Source organism: Xiphophorus maculatus, chromosome 10 (assembly GCF_002775205.1).
Source record: "Xiphophorus maculatus strain JP 163 A chromosome 10, X_maculatus-5.0-male, whole genome shotgun sequence".
NCBI lineage: Eukaryota > Metazoa > Chordata > Actinopteri > Cyprinodontiformes > Poeciliidae > Xiphophorus > Xiphophorus maculatus.
The window spans coordinates 17,192,376-17,206,907 of NC_036452.1; the positions used below are offsets into that span (position 1 = coordinate 17,192,376).

Consider the following 14,532-nt stretch of genomic DNA (forward strand, 5'->3'; position numbering starts at 1 on the left):
TGCCCCGGTTCTGTTCGGATCACATATTTCAGATGCAGATATTTTATGACATAATAAATAATTCCCGGTAAACGACGACGTTATAAACCTAAAAGCAGATTTTGAGACCTGCCTCTGTTGGCGCCACCTGGTGTTGCTTAGTGTTGCTGTAAATAGAAGCTAACTGTAAATAAAATCTGGAAGAGATTAAATAGATCCGTGAACTTATTGTTGGGAGTTGTCTTTAGTGATATACACATAGATCAGACATTTTCTTGTTGCTTAGTAAATTTACTTTTTACCTTGTGCTTCAAGTCTCTTACACAAGCAGCAGCCCGTATTCCACTTCTAATGGATGATAGAGCTTGGTTTTACTGTTAGCTTGGATAGCTCTTTGTTGAGAGTTTCATTGACTTTCTAATTTCTGACTCTTCACCACCCTGCAGTCAACTTTGTGCTAATCTCCGAGGCGGTGGTTTTACAGAGCAGATTGTTTTTCCTGGACTGAGCTGCCTCAGGCCCGAGCATCCATCCAAACCTGTAACAGGCTTTTGCTCTCACATCGCCTGTCCAGCATTCACCCCATCTGTCTGATCCTTATTCTCATATTTCGCCTGCTTTCTGTGTCTTATATATTCAGTTTAACTGAAGGTTCAATTAACATCACTTTGGTGTGCAAAAGGGGAAAAACAGCAGAATGGGATTTGAAGAAAAGGTAATAAAATAGTGTTTTAATGTATACAAATACAAAAGAAAAGCAGCAAAGTAACAGCTTAGTAAAAAAAGTACACAAACTATTGGACCTTTGTGTTTACAATACTAATTACTAATTAGTTGTTTCTTAGACTGTGCATTATAATAGCCTTTAAAATTACTCTGAATTCAATCTTAAATAAAGGCATTTCTGATTAATGTAGATTTCAATTTCATAGATGTGAATATTTATCTTCAGATAGTCAGGTTTTTGACCCAAGTGTCAAATTTAACTTCTAAGGTAAAGAACGGACAGGCTTTGATTATGTGGCATAAGAACCAGGTCAGGTCAGACTAATCAAGAAAATGCAGTACAGTTTGGTAGAGCCATACCTCAGAAACTGAGGGACAGTAACAAACACAGAAATAAACACAAGGGGACACAAAAGCATCTAAACAAATCAAAGGTTTGAGACGACCGGACTTGTTGGGCTGTTAAAAAGGAAGTCTTGTCAAACCGACCTCCAAAATATAAAACCATGTTCATACACCACAGGAAGTCCAAAGTATTTTACAAATATACTTTTGTGTTCATTCCATCAGAATAAATGGATGCTGGGAAAACTATTTTTCAGTGGTTAGTGTCTTTCAACCCGAAACTTGCCATTGCCACAGATACAAGTGTCTTATGTATCAATGCTCCAACACCTCAGCCTTTCTTCCACTATTTCCATGTGTAAACTTTTCTGGCTTAGGATATTCTGAGCCTTCAACTTAATTGGTTTCAGGAATCAGTTCATGTTATATCAAACTTACCAAATATTTCATAAACACAGACTTCATTATTTACCACTTTTATCGCGACTCAATTTATTGCATGATGTCCCAAGCTGCCCTCTGCCTTTTTCAACTCTATTATCATGCAACGAGACACTTTTACCTTCTCTTTAAAATGGGACACTTCAGTCCCTCTTCAATCTCTTTCTCCATCCAATGTCTCCGTCTCGCTCCATTCCTCTTTGGGGGGCACTTATAATAGGCTGAGTGACAGTGGTGGACAATAAAGCAGCAGAATAGATAAGGGAAGAGTCACGATGGGGAGATCTAAAGCCCAGCTCGTCCTGTCAGCCGGAGACGTAAGACACAGCAAGGGCTGCTCAGTCGGACTGAAAAGTAAGGCCATCTCAGCTATAAATGTAGATAAATTATAATATGCTGAGCAAAGTTGTAATTATCCTCCATATGTCTGTTCATATTGTTGAAACAGAGAACACTCAGGGCTTTTAAAGTCCTTGGTTGTAAGTAGACGGCATAAGAGTCAAGAAATGGGGAAAAGCCCTCTGAGCGCACAGAGGGCAGTTCTCCTAATGACACATCAGGAGACAAAAGTAAAATGTCAAGAGGGACTAAAGTCAAACACCTGCAGGTGACAGCACTGCGATTCTGTTAGGCATCACGCATTGTTTTTCACATACGAATCAGAAACCTTTGATAAACATTTGATTCATAGGACGTAAGAGTACACATTTTTGGAAAACTGAAAACAAAATAGCTAGGAGTGTTTAACCTTTTTTTTTTTTTTTTTAAAAAAAGCTGTTTTAATGCCTATCAAGTCCAGCCCTACTTCTTCCACTGACCAATCATCATCGATGTGATTATTTAATTAATAAAGAGGGTTTTGGCAGTTTTCTGATCTAGTGGATACAGTTAGACTTTCTATGTTTATATTTCAGAATCTCCTCTGGATTTATTTGTTGAAGTGCTATACACAGACAACTATAAAAAAGCAATACAAACAAAGCAAATTAATATTACGGTCAAGATACAGTAAGCCCTAATCATTCAATTGATCTTTAAGATCTAAGTAAATTGGCAGGTTTCAATCTTTGCAAACTGATTCCATATAAATAAGCTCTTGTTCATAGTAGAGCACCATGTTTACCAAAGCCTCTCGGCTCTCACTTTATCTTTGTGCGAAGCGTTGCTTTTAGCACAGCTTTCACTGACATCAACATCCAGACAGAGCCTCACAGCGACAGCCCCCCTCCATCCACCTCTCTGAAAAAAACCGAGTAGCACAGAACATGGAGAGGAAGCTTCTCAACTATGACATAATCAAGTTCAGAGCAAGTCTCAGTGGCCTGAAACGGGGGGCTTCGTGTTGCAGCGAGAAGCAGAGCTCCCTTACAATAGGTCAGGTCAGTGGCTGCTTGCTCTCTGGAGTTGCTTTGTGTGATGCATTGTTGCTCATATTTGATAAAAGCGAAGTGGAAAGTGGCCTCAGTTTGAGATGCGGTGGCTTTGTATTGAAGAGGGAAAGCTAACAGGGCAAACAAGGTCAAGATTGCCGGTTTGCCGCAGCTGTGTTGAATGCAGAGAAACAACCTAATGTTACAGGGAAACTTTTTATACGTCATCGTTCAAGCTGTAGTTCATCAGAGAGCGAAGGAGAAGTTGTGAACATCACGTACACAGCTTGATTGACAGTGCTGAGACTCTCCTCCTGGCTTCCTATTGGTTGTTTCTTACCAGGATCAGAAACATCCATTTATCTGTCTCATGTTATACTTTTACAGCATAGAGACAGTTTTAAGAAATATTGAAAAAACATTTTTATAAAAGTTACCCCCTGCAGATTTATAGTAGAGCAGCGCCATAACCTAGGGCACCAAAATGGCTACTGCCGGCTTTGTCTTTATGTATGTTCTTTGTTTTCTACGAGCTACAAAGAGAGCATGCACCACAGCTAAACAAAGAACTGAATTGTGTTCCTGTGATACAATCAGAGGAACGTCTAACTTAACTTAGTTTTTATTTCTTCTCTGACCCCACGCATGCCAGATTTCCTGGTCAGCGTCGTCCTCATGGGACTCATCCCTGTCTCCTCCATTAGCATGGTGTTAAAAGCAGTCTGTCTCTGGTGCAACATCCTCGCTTGCTGCCCGCCCAGCAGCCTGTTAAAATGCTTGTTGTCAGGACTATTAAACCCACAGAGGTGGTCATGGTGGAGGCAGTAGAGCAAAATATAAACTGGCTAACTCTCTAACACGCCACCACCTCCACCTAACAAACCCCCACCCCTTCACCAGACCCTTTGCCTCCCCTGAGAACTGCTGATGGAAGCAGAAGAGCGTTTCCCCAAAATATGCTTGGCTTTCCTGCATTTCAACAAGGAGAAGTCATTTTTCAGAATTTCAGCAAACGTGCCGCCCACTCTGAATTTTAAATAGCAACAATTTCCTTTTTTTGGGTCTTAAAAAATGGAAAAGGCTAGGCTTCTAACGCTTAAGATTTTTCTCAATGTCAACAAGTCCCATGAAGAGACTAAAGTGTTTTCTCTGCACTTTCTTACTTCCGTAATATTATGTTGGCAGCCTTTTGCTCCTGAGCATCTAAATCATTTAGAGCAGTGGTCCCCAACCTTTTTATCACCGCGGACAGGTCAGAATCGTCAGATAAGGCTTCTGCATGTTGGTGTGTAAGCTAAAGCCTAGTTCACATGGCACAATTTTACATTTTTTGCCCTGGTTTCCCTAACTGGGAGCGAAAACGCAACCTGTTGAATGTTGAATATGGCAGGTAGCCATTCAGAAAACGCGGTGACGTAAGCACGGAGGGGAATCCCAAACGGATAACATGGCGCAACCGAGAGTCTGGTGGACATCGGAGATGATATGTGGAAACTATCATGTGCTTAATAAACATGGATGTTTATTCAGTTAAAAATGTTAACTACAAAAAATAACTCACCTCCAAATCATAGTGCAGCAAATAGAGCAGCTGCTCTCGCCGTCTTTTATCAAAAGCCTTTTCTTTTTGTTATGTCTTTTATCGTTTAAAATGAGTCCACAGACTATCACTACTGTTTGATTATTCTAAATTCACATATGGTATGTTGTGGGTTTTACTGGATTTTCTTCTGGAATCGGGATGTTCATGAGTGGAATCGGTTCATGTGTGGTGTGTTGCTCCTGCCGTGTGGCTGGACTCACGAACCGATCGAACCTGTTGGTCTTTTATCGGCTCTGTGGTCACAGAAGTTTGGATAATCGTCCGATTCCGACAATCCTTAAATCGTGCCGTGTGAACCAGACCTAAAACTCACAAGCTCTACTCCTCTCATCTCGTTTCCACCGCTGCCCTACCGCTCTCTAACTCTGGTCGCTATGGTAACATTTACATATCTCTTCAAAATAAGATACAGATGCGCCACATAAACGAACATTTTACTTTCGTGAAAATTTTAACATGATAACGACTAATGGGAGCTCTGAGCTTGTTTCTCTGCAACGAGACGGTTCCATCTGGGAGTAATGAGAGACAATGACACCCGAAGTGTTGCTTATGCTCAGGGTGCTTGGTCTCTAGTGGCAAAGCAGTTTGAAGGCTTCATTGCCTCATTAACAAGTCGGTCACCATATCATGCAGAGCGGGCTTGGAATGTGGGAATCACCTACCGAGATAAATCCATTCTCCTGTCTCTTCTTTTTGCCTTTTTCCCTTGCAGAGAAACTTTCCAGAGACATCTGATCTGTTTCTTACTCATTTTGCTGCTTGTGGGCTCAATGTTGGCGCGCAAGACGTAACCAAGAGAATCCAGTGAAAGGATTTTCAAAAGAAAAGATCCTCCAGACTTAAATAATACATAAAACGGAAAAATTTAATTATTTTTTGCGCGGCCCGGTACCAATTGGTACACGTACCGGTCCGCGGCCCGGGGGTTGGGGACCACTGATCTAGAGCTCCTCGGTCATGTAGTCCCGCTCCCCAAGTCCTGCTTGATCCTGCACAACCAAGAATGGAAGCAAAACATGTTTCCGCCGCTGCGGAAAGTTTCCGTCTTTCCGCAGAGGCCTCCCACCGCTCGATACGTAGCAGCGAAACCCTGATTCTTTCATGAAACTTTGATGCAGCTCGAATTGGCCTACCTGATCGATACCTCATCGATCAACTTCAGCTCACAAGGTTGAGCTGAAGTTGATCTATGTAAAATGTAAAAATACATCTATTCCAACATGCTTTGTTTTGTTGCTTCTGCTTTTAAATATTTATTCTCAGCCTGACAGCAACGTGCAGACATGCAAATGGAATAAAGCTGCAGTGTTTTTTATTTCTGGTTGCATCATGTCTGTTTGCAGAATATCTGAACTTCTAAATGCATGTTAGACACACAATCTCTTTCCAGATCATCTCGCCGGTCTCCGATTTATTTGATTTGGTTGCGCAAATCCAAGTTAAATACACATATATCTCTTTCTCTAGTTCTGATATTAATTTCCTGCTAAGCCACATTTGGAACGTGTAGCTCTGCAACTATCCCTGAAGGCTTTTTGTTATTTTTTTTTTTAAAATTAGTAGACTACGTTGAAGTCATTTGTTCTGACAGCTGAATGTTCGGCTAAAACTGAATTTTTCGACACGCAGGAAAGTTAGTGCAGATCCAAATGAAGGATTTCAGCAGCAGACGAGAGTGTTGCACCGGCTGCCCGCTGCTGAACCAGCTGCAGGCTGTTGACGCAATCACTTTTTGATCTGTCCCATCATCCATTCTACACGCAGACTTGCCCAGAAACCTATCTTGCTGATCTAGTGATCACTGCGGTCAACCCAACTCTGCCCTGCCCAATGACCTGCGAGCGGACTGCAGCCCATCCTCCTCGGTTACAACGGTTTGAGGTGATTGAGCTGTGAATGAGAAGAAAGACCCACTTAAACTTACATTTTTCTGCACATTATTTATATATTTCAAAATATTGCATGAATTAAAGTTTAATAAAACAAGAGTAGAAACAATGAATTTTGCAATTTGCCCGTCTCAATGGAATTTATAACATAGCTTTCATATGAAATTGTTTGATTAAATGTTTTTCTTGAAATCTAAAAGCAGTTAAACTTGCATGTGTGGGAGTTCTCTGTTATACAACAGATAGTTTTATGTAAGATGAGAGATAAATACAATATGCACTCAGTGATATTTAAAACTTCTTGGGGGGGATTTTCTTTCTGACTTTCTTTTGCTTTCATTCTTTCTTTCCTTCTCCCTTTCTCTCTTTCTTTCTTGAAGTCTGAAATAATAAAAAAAAATTCTAAATGCCAATCAGTTTGATTCCAACCACTGACTCCAACCAAGTATGATTTCCTACATCTAAATCAACAAAGCAACAATTTCTTCGTTAGAGGAAAACTTACAGTCTGAGCTAAATTTAAATAAAATTCTGTGAGCTCACATGCTGTGAACAGGAGACGGCCTCTCAATCTGACATATTTGGAGAACTTTTTGCATGACTGGGTGGGCAAGTAATGCCATGCCCAAATGTGGGATGCTAATAGACTCCTACCAGGGAGACATAATCAAAAAGTGCTTGCAGAACATTTTAGCATATGGGTGTTCACACAAATCTGTGTACTTGATGTCACTGCATCAAACAAGGTAAATAAAAAAAAAACTGCGAAAAAAAATGATAACAGTTTTATTGAAATAAAATTGTGCCATTTTTAAAGTATTTGTTCCCAGAAATGTCTACATTTTACAACAAAATCATCCAAACTTTGATTTTGAATTTTGGTTGTGCATGTTAGAACTGATTCTTCCAAAATTTAATTAGCTAAATGCAACTAATTGGTTAGAGGAATGTCCATCTGGCCGAAAGAGCAAAGCCAAACTCATTCAAGAAAGATGTGTGTCTGGAACGAGGTCTTAATGTTCTGCCAGCTCTTACTGTAAAATATATATATATACATATGTGTATATACTGTATCTAATTTTTATCATTTTACTTCAGCTTGTTTCATTAAATGCAACAAAATGTCAAAGGTTTCTAAAAACAAAAAACTCCAAACAGTTTCTGTATCCACATGAGCAAAAAAAAAAAAAAAATCAACCAAGCAACCGGGTTTCAAAAAGACAGAGAAGGAACTCAGGATAGAAAATCCTCAACATAGATCACAGTAAAATTGGCTCAAAACAGCACATCTATCTTGGAGGACAGTTTTACAAGTCTCTCTGCTGTTATGTGGGCGTGCGCGAGTGTGTGTGTGGATGTGTGTGTGCCTCTTGGCCTGGTAAAGGTTACAGTGACAGGTGTAATATTTCCGAATAGGAGATGTCTTGTGAAGTATCTCCAGAAAGTGGGGTCTTGGCCTTTAACGATAGGTTAACCAGATCACTGACAACATCATCAACTCACACACACAAAAAAGCTGGACCTCATCACAAACCTTCACATTCACTGACATTTTGGTCCCAACTACTGTTATTAATACGTCCCTAATCCTCACCTCTCGCCCTCCTCCCACAGCTCCCCAGGACTCACAGATTAAACGATCAAACTGCAAAGAATATTATTACTTCTGTGTTGAGCTTCCTGGGCGAGTCTGTTGGATGGAGCAGAAACCAAACACGGAGCCTGTAAAGGAGGGCAAAGATATTAATGTTGAAAAACTGATATGTCTTAAAACCCAGTTCTGATGCTCTGGTGGGAAAACATCTTTTGCTGTATATTCCAAACACTTTTTTTGGTATGCTTTTGGTGGATTTCCAAAGGAGTAACTCTTAAGTAGCTAGTGTGTAACAAGTGGGATTAAAAATGCCAAATATTAGTTTCCACATCAATGTATAGAAATGTATTATAAACTGTGTAAAGTGCATTTTGCAAAATCATTACCAGATTTAAAAAGGAGGACATCATTCCAATATCCGATCTATCCAGGGTCAAAACTATACATTCGCTCAAATATATACATTTGTTTTCCATAATATTTGGTTAAATATAAAGCTAGTGACATTTTACTAATGTCAGTAGCTTTAGCCATGTGCTTTTTTGTAGCCATTATCAGGCTTCTTATACTGGTTGAATTTTTAGGAAAACTGGAAAATGTTTATTCAAATTAGCTGGGTTCCTGACATAGGCACGACTGTAAAACATAACCCAGAAAGCAGAAACACAGTTTATGCTTTGAGAAGTAATTTCCAGAAGCTTAGTCTTGTTTTATCTGGCCTGAAAAAGCAGCTTGGATGTGTGTCTGGGTCCAGTCTTCCTCTCCATGGTTCCGTGTGTTGAGTAGCTTGGTTACAGTAAACCCAGTTTCAGCTCTTTCCCCTTCTCTTCCGTCACATACCAGGCTCCATGACTGTTACTGTGTTCACTCCCCACACGGACCAGATGCTCCCTCCTGTCTGTTTTCCTATTATCATGTTAAATGACGACGTTTTGCTTCATTTCATCCAGATCATTAGATACAGACGTGGTTACAGTGTTCTTTTTAATAACTGCACGTTTTTGCGTGGTGCCCAGAGGCCGAACACCCACATGCCTCGTTGTTCAGTCCATATGCTCTGATACGTGTTACGTGTTGTCATGTCACTTTTTTGAAATTTTTTTATTGAGTGTGTAGTTTGAGTGGAGGGAAATTAATTTACTTGAGGATTGTGGTACTAGAAAAGGAAGCTTCTTTATCAGCTTATAAGTAAAAATAAGACTGTAATCACCTGTTAGTGATCAGTTTATATATATACAGTATATATATATATATATATATATATATATATATATATATATATATATATATATATATATATATATATATATATATATATATTATTTCTGCATTCATGTCTGCCGGTTACAGAAGGTGACGAGCTGGTACCAAATGTTCCCTTCGCGGACCTTATCGGCTCGACTCGGCTCGGCTCTTCATTATCATCAGTCGGAAGCCGGGTGGATGCTGCTGGGATTATCACACAGCTACACCGAACCAGACGAGCTCACAGTGCTTTGATAAGAGTTTTCAGTACTCGGCCGGGTCTCTGTGGAAAACTTTTATTGGTTGACATTTGGCAGAGCAACCCATCATTGGAAAACAGCAGAGGCTGAGCAAATAGGAGTGGAGCAAAGCAACGTGTCTTTGGTGTGATAGAGCAGCTCCGAGGCCAAATAGGAGGATCTGAGACCCAGAAAGTTTACATGAAGCCAAAGTAATTGATCTAAACTTTCCCCGTTTCTCTCTCTTTCTCTCTCTCTTTGTGTCTGCAGGCTGTGGAAACAAATTTGGCCTCCAAGGACAGTCACTGGGTGTTTGTAAATGAGGTAAGACGCCACAATGTTAAATCCATGAGACAAAATTTCCCTCCAAGTCACGATGGAGAAGGCAGCCTTCATTATGTTGTAAAGCAGGAATGTCAAAAGTCTGGTCAAAGGACTATTTGTTGCCCCGGAACTGATTTTGTGATGACTGCAATTCAGTTTAAATTGTCACTGACAAATTAAAATCTTGCAACAACGGAAAATGTAGGGCACAAAACAATGTATCATCTTTATAATAACCATGCTAACTCCTGTCTCTTTAATTTCACTGAATGGACAGTGTATCCATTCAGTGACTTTTGCTCAAAGCCCTACACTTTTGGACCCATGATTACTTTATTAAACAACTTCTAATAGGAATAAAACTTCACCAGCCAGTCGGCAGAGTGTGATGAGTGTTGATGGGACTTTATGTTTTTCAACTTTCCTGTGTTTTCCTGCTTCAACACATATCAAATAAATGAAGAGAGTCACAATCAGGCCACTTGAGATGCTGATCGCACAACGAACGACTAATTAAGCCATTGTGTTCAAGTGTTTTGAAGCAGGAACTCATCAAAAGAAATTCAAGGCTGGAAGGTGACACTCCTGCCTTAAATGAAGCTCATTGTTTGGTGTTATTGACGCAGGATCATCTTTAATGTTTCCACCTTTCCCAAACTTCGCTTTTCAAGCATGAACACGTTAAACCTAAGCTTAGTGTGAAAGCCATGGATGTTTCAACGACTTTTATAAATTGGAAACGACGCAAATCTCCAAAGCTTTACTCAAAGCCAGGAAACTATGGGATTTATCTGTGCATCATCGACCAATCAAGCCGACTAACTGGACTGTTGACAATGTAATTCAAGCATAAACATACCAAGAAAATAAATCAAAATTAACTCTCAGCTTCGTAACAACTTTACACTCTTGAAATATTCATTCTATCGGATTCATATGTGCATCATCATCCAATCAACCGGACTGACCGGCAATTTAATTAAAGCAGAAAAAAATTATAAAATGAAATAACCATTTGAATCAAAACCGAGGGAAAGTAGCAGGGTTAGGATAGGAAAGACAAAAAGCTTTGCAATGAGGAAGGAGTGAAGATCTCAGCAGGTCACAGTGAAACCACATGGATGGCTCTGAGCGTGTGTGAAGCAGCAGCTGTCACGTTTTATCTCGGAACAGTAAAAAACCTACACAATGACTTTGATGAGCACACTGAAGCTGCTCAGATGCTGAGTTCAGAAAACAAAAGAACTGTTTCTGTCAAGTCCTGGAATGTGGAACAAAGGAGGCAGAGACAGAGAACGAGAGAGAGAGAACTTAGCACAGAAATATAAATAAAATACAATCATTCAACTCAACTAATCTGAAGAAAATGATCTGAAAGAAAGAGAATAAAGAAAATAAAGGTGACTAGAGGCTGAACATTTGAGAACAATACTCTGCTGCTAAAAACCAACTGGATTAAAAATACCTGTTTGCAGAAATTGCACAGAACATCAGTCACACAGACAGACGTTTTCACAGAGAACAAATGCAGGCTGTTATTATTCCAGAGACTCTTTAGGCCATGACTAACACCAGGAAAATCACATTGCAACTCCCAAAAACCTGATTAAAATTAGATACATACTAATATGATGGAGTTGAAAGGAACACAGATTAAAAATTGTTTACATAGAAATGGGTTTTTAGGAGCCATTTACATTTAGTCAGTCAGCTGAGATAAATATGATCCGGAATTTGCTGTGAGACACAGACTTAAGATTGTGCTGCTAGTGAGGATCTACTGGTTGCATTGGGCTGGTATTTTGACTTTAGACTGGACTTCAGAACTGAAAAAAAAAATACATAAATATAAAAAATAAATCTGTACCCCAAACCATGATCTCTTTAGCTAAAAGTGTTCAAAAAGTAACTTTTTAACTTTTTTTTTAACTTAATCTTGTGTTTTTTCTCTCCTGGCTCATTACCCGGGGAACCTATCGAAAACAGGCGGCGTTAACGAGAGACGAAATGAGATAACTGTAAATGACACCGGGTGCTTCTCTTTGAAATGTAAATCCAATTCTTTGTGAACAAAAAGCACCTCGCAGGTTACATCACAGCTGCTCCCGTTGCAGCCGCTAAAGTCGTCACCCGTATTGACAACTGAATCCATCAGAGCCGCGGTGCTCTGTCTGGGATTTTCTTCTTTATCCCTTTTCATTTTTCTCTTCTCTGTCCTGCCATAAGTGCTTGAAACACAAGCAGCGGGTAATTGTTGGTCTGTAAGTGGTGAGAGTTGGAGGGCTCCTTTGATCGACAATAAAGTAAAAAGAGAGAAAAAAGAAAACTATATGAGTGCTGATGATTATAAAAATATTTAAATGTGCTAATTATCTGGTCATACCAGACCTTTTATTAAATTATTCTACAGTTTTCTTCTCCTGTCACATGTTAACATGTCCAACTGCTCCTAACGCCTAATTCCCTACTGAGCTGCATGTTGTCGAGTTAAATAGCTTTAGCTAGGAAGCTAGAGAAACTAACGTTATAAAATTGCTTAGCTTTTACTGGTAAAGTTTGCTATGATTTAGATTTTTTAAAAAATCCACTTTGTTGATAAGATGTCAAAACATATTTGTGTTTTGACCTCATTTCCTCTGCTAAAAAAATGTCACCTGGTTGAACAAACATGAGACAGAATGTCTTTCTTAACCTGCAGCGGTTCCAGTTACTCTCTGTTGTAGAAGGTTTGAAGGATGTGTTAGTGAAATATTAATGTGTGAAAAATAAATGTGTGATTTGTTTGTGTTTGTTTACCTAGAATGAGACAGGAATTGAAGGTGAAATGTGGACTTTTTTTTTTTTTTTTTTAGAAACTTAATTTGCTAGATTTGTTAAACAAAATTCATAGTGGTTTGTAAACCAAAACGTGTCAGTTAGGCTAATGAAGTAAACAAACTTGGTTCAGTAAAAAATTTAATAAAAAAAAAAACAAGATGCAAAGAACACTTTACCATTTTAATGAGTGGTGTAACTTGGTGAGTTGTATTTTGTTGGGTTTAGGAATCAAAACCTTAATTCTGCTGTGCCTATGAACCAAAAAAAAAATCACATGTTTTATAAAGTAAAAATATAATTAAAAAAATACACTTTGTGAATTAATTTAGAGAGAAGTCATTCCAGTCTAGGAATATGTAAAAAACAAGTTGCTGTCTTTTAAGAAAGGTCCAACCAAGCACTGAGTTTAGAAATCAACCTTTAGATAGAAAACCTACATACAAAACAACGTTTGCTTTGTTTTTGAAATGTAACATTGTTTAACCCTTTGGAGTCTTGGGTCTAAATGGCCGTTTTGGTCTAATTTTGAATTTACCCTTATATTTTCACCATAAAAACTATTTACCTTACCTTGTTTGGTATCATTATTTTCAGAACATCCTAAACTTTGTGATTTTACAGTGTTTGTTTCATTTTGACAAAATTTATTATCACATTGGAGCAAAAAACACACACAGAAACATGACGTCATGCCCGCCACAGGGCGTTTGTGTTGCCCTTGGTGAAATAAACCTGAATTGAAATGAATTATGCCTATATTCAGTACAATAAGTTCAAATCACAACAAATCCAATCATACAGACAGATTAAAGGCACTTTTGTACATTTCAATTTGATGCTAGTTAAAAAAAATTTTAAAAAAAGAAGTAGTGAACTGCAGTGTAATTCTGAGATTGGTAAAACAGTTTTCTGTCTAAGGAAAGCCAACCGGTTACATTAAGTCAGTCACTTTGTGGAAACTTTTCATTCTGAGAGAGCAGAATTCCCCTTTACCAGCAGAACCAGTCCAACTGCTACACGTTTCACTGCGCTTCTGTTAACATGAGTTATTGAAGCACAGCGGTAGATTTAAAATACATCGACCACAGATTTTAAGGTTTACATGTGAAACAACCCACTTTTACGCTGTAATGTTATTGTTTTCTTTTTACGTGATCTAGAAGTTGCTCTAAAGTCGTGCGCCAAAACAACACCAGTGACCATTTTACCCGCTGCCAGGCTGTAATAAACCTCATTCATTTTGCATGAGTAAAAAAGAACTGTAAAGCATTGTCAGACATCAACGCATTTGTCTGCACAGCATCCTTACCCGCTTCCTGGAGACGGCGTCGCACTGTTTTTCTCAGAAAAATCACTGCCCTCCAAAACCTCTTATCTGATTCTTTCCTCGACTCCTGTTATTAGTCGTCCACTTCCTGTTTGCTTCCTCTTAAGCCTGCCTGTGCCTGAATGGAGGTGGTTTATCGTTTAATGTGTCATTACATGCAGTTTAGTCTCCATTTTAGTAATTGTTTTTAAAAAAAGAAATCTCACTTTGGCTAATGCTGACATCCAGCTGATGCTAGAAATAAGAAGTAACTTATTACATGCAAGTGAAATTTCAAGGTCTGTGGAACAGAATGAACTCTGATTTAAAATTATAATCCAAAAATTAGATTAGATTTTCACGTAAATAATCAAGAAATACATTTCAATTAATATGAGTAAGTTTTTTTTTTTTAACAACTTTGCGTTTGAGCACTTTGGTCTCTTTGAAATTTACTGTTCATTTTGCAGAAGTTAAAATGAAACAAAAATCACATTTTTACCACTTCCTTCTAAAGTCACTTTATTTCTCAGCTGGTCTCAACCCCCCCCCCCCCCCCCCCCCCCCCCAAAAAAAAACCCAAAACATGATTGCTAAAGAACTTTTAACAGCAAAGTGAAGAAATATGCTGATGACCACAGGGTCTTCTTC

General features: G+C 38.8%; 1 protein-coding gene across 2 annotated transcripts in view; it reads left to right on the forward strand.

Annotated features, from left to right (window-relative positions):
• LOC102230826 (glutamate receptor ionotropic, delta-1-like) overlaps window positions 1-14,532 on the forward strand; it is a 470,639-nt gene that overhangs the window by 384,500 nt on the left and 71,607 nt on the right. For both annotated transcript variants that reach the window (XM_023340569.1, XM_023340570.1), the window contains exon 5: window positions 9,705-9,758. In XM_023340569.1, the coding sequence (XP_023196337.1) occupies window positions 9,705-9,758 (54 nt within the window). The remainder of the gene's footprint in view (window positions 1-9,704; window positions 9,759-14,532) is intronic.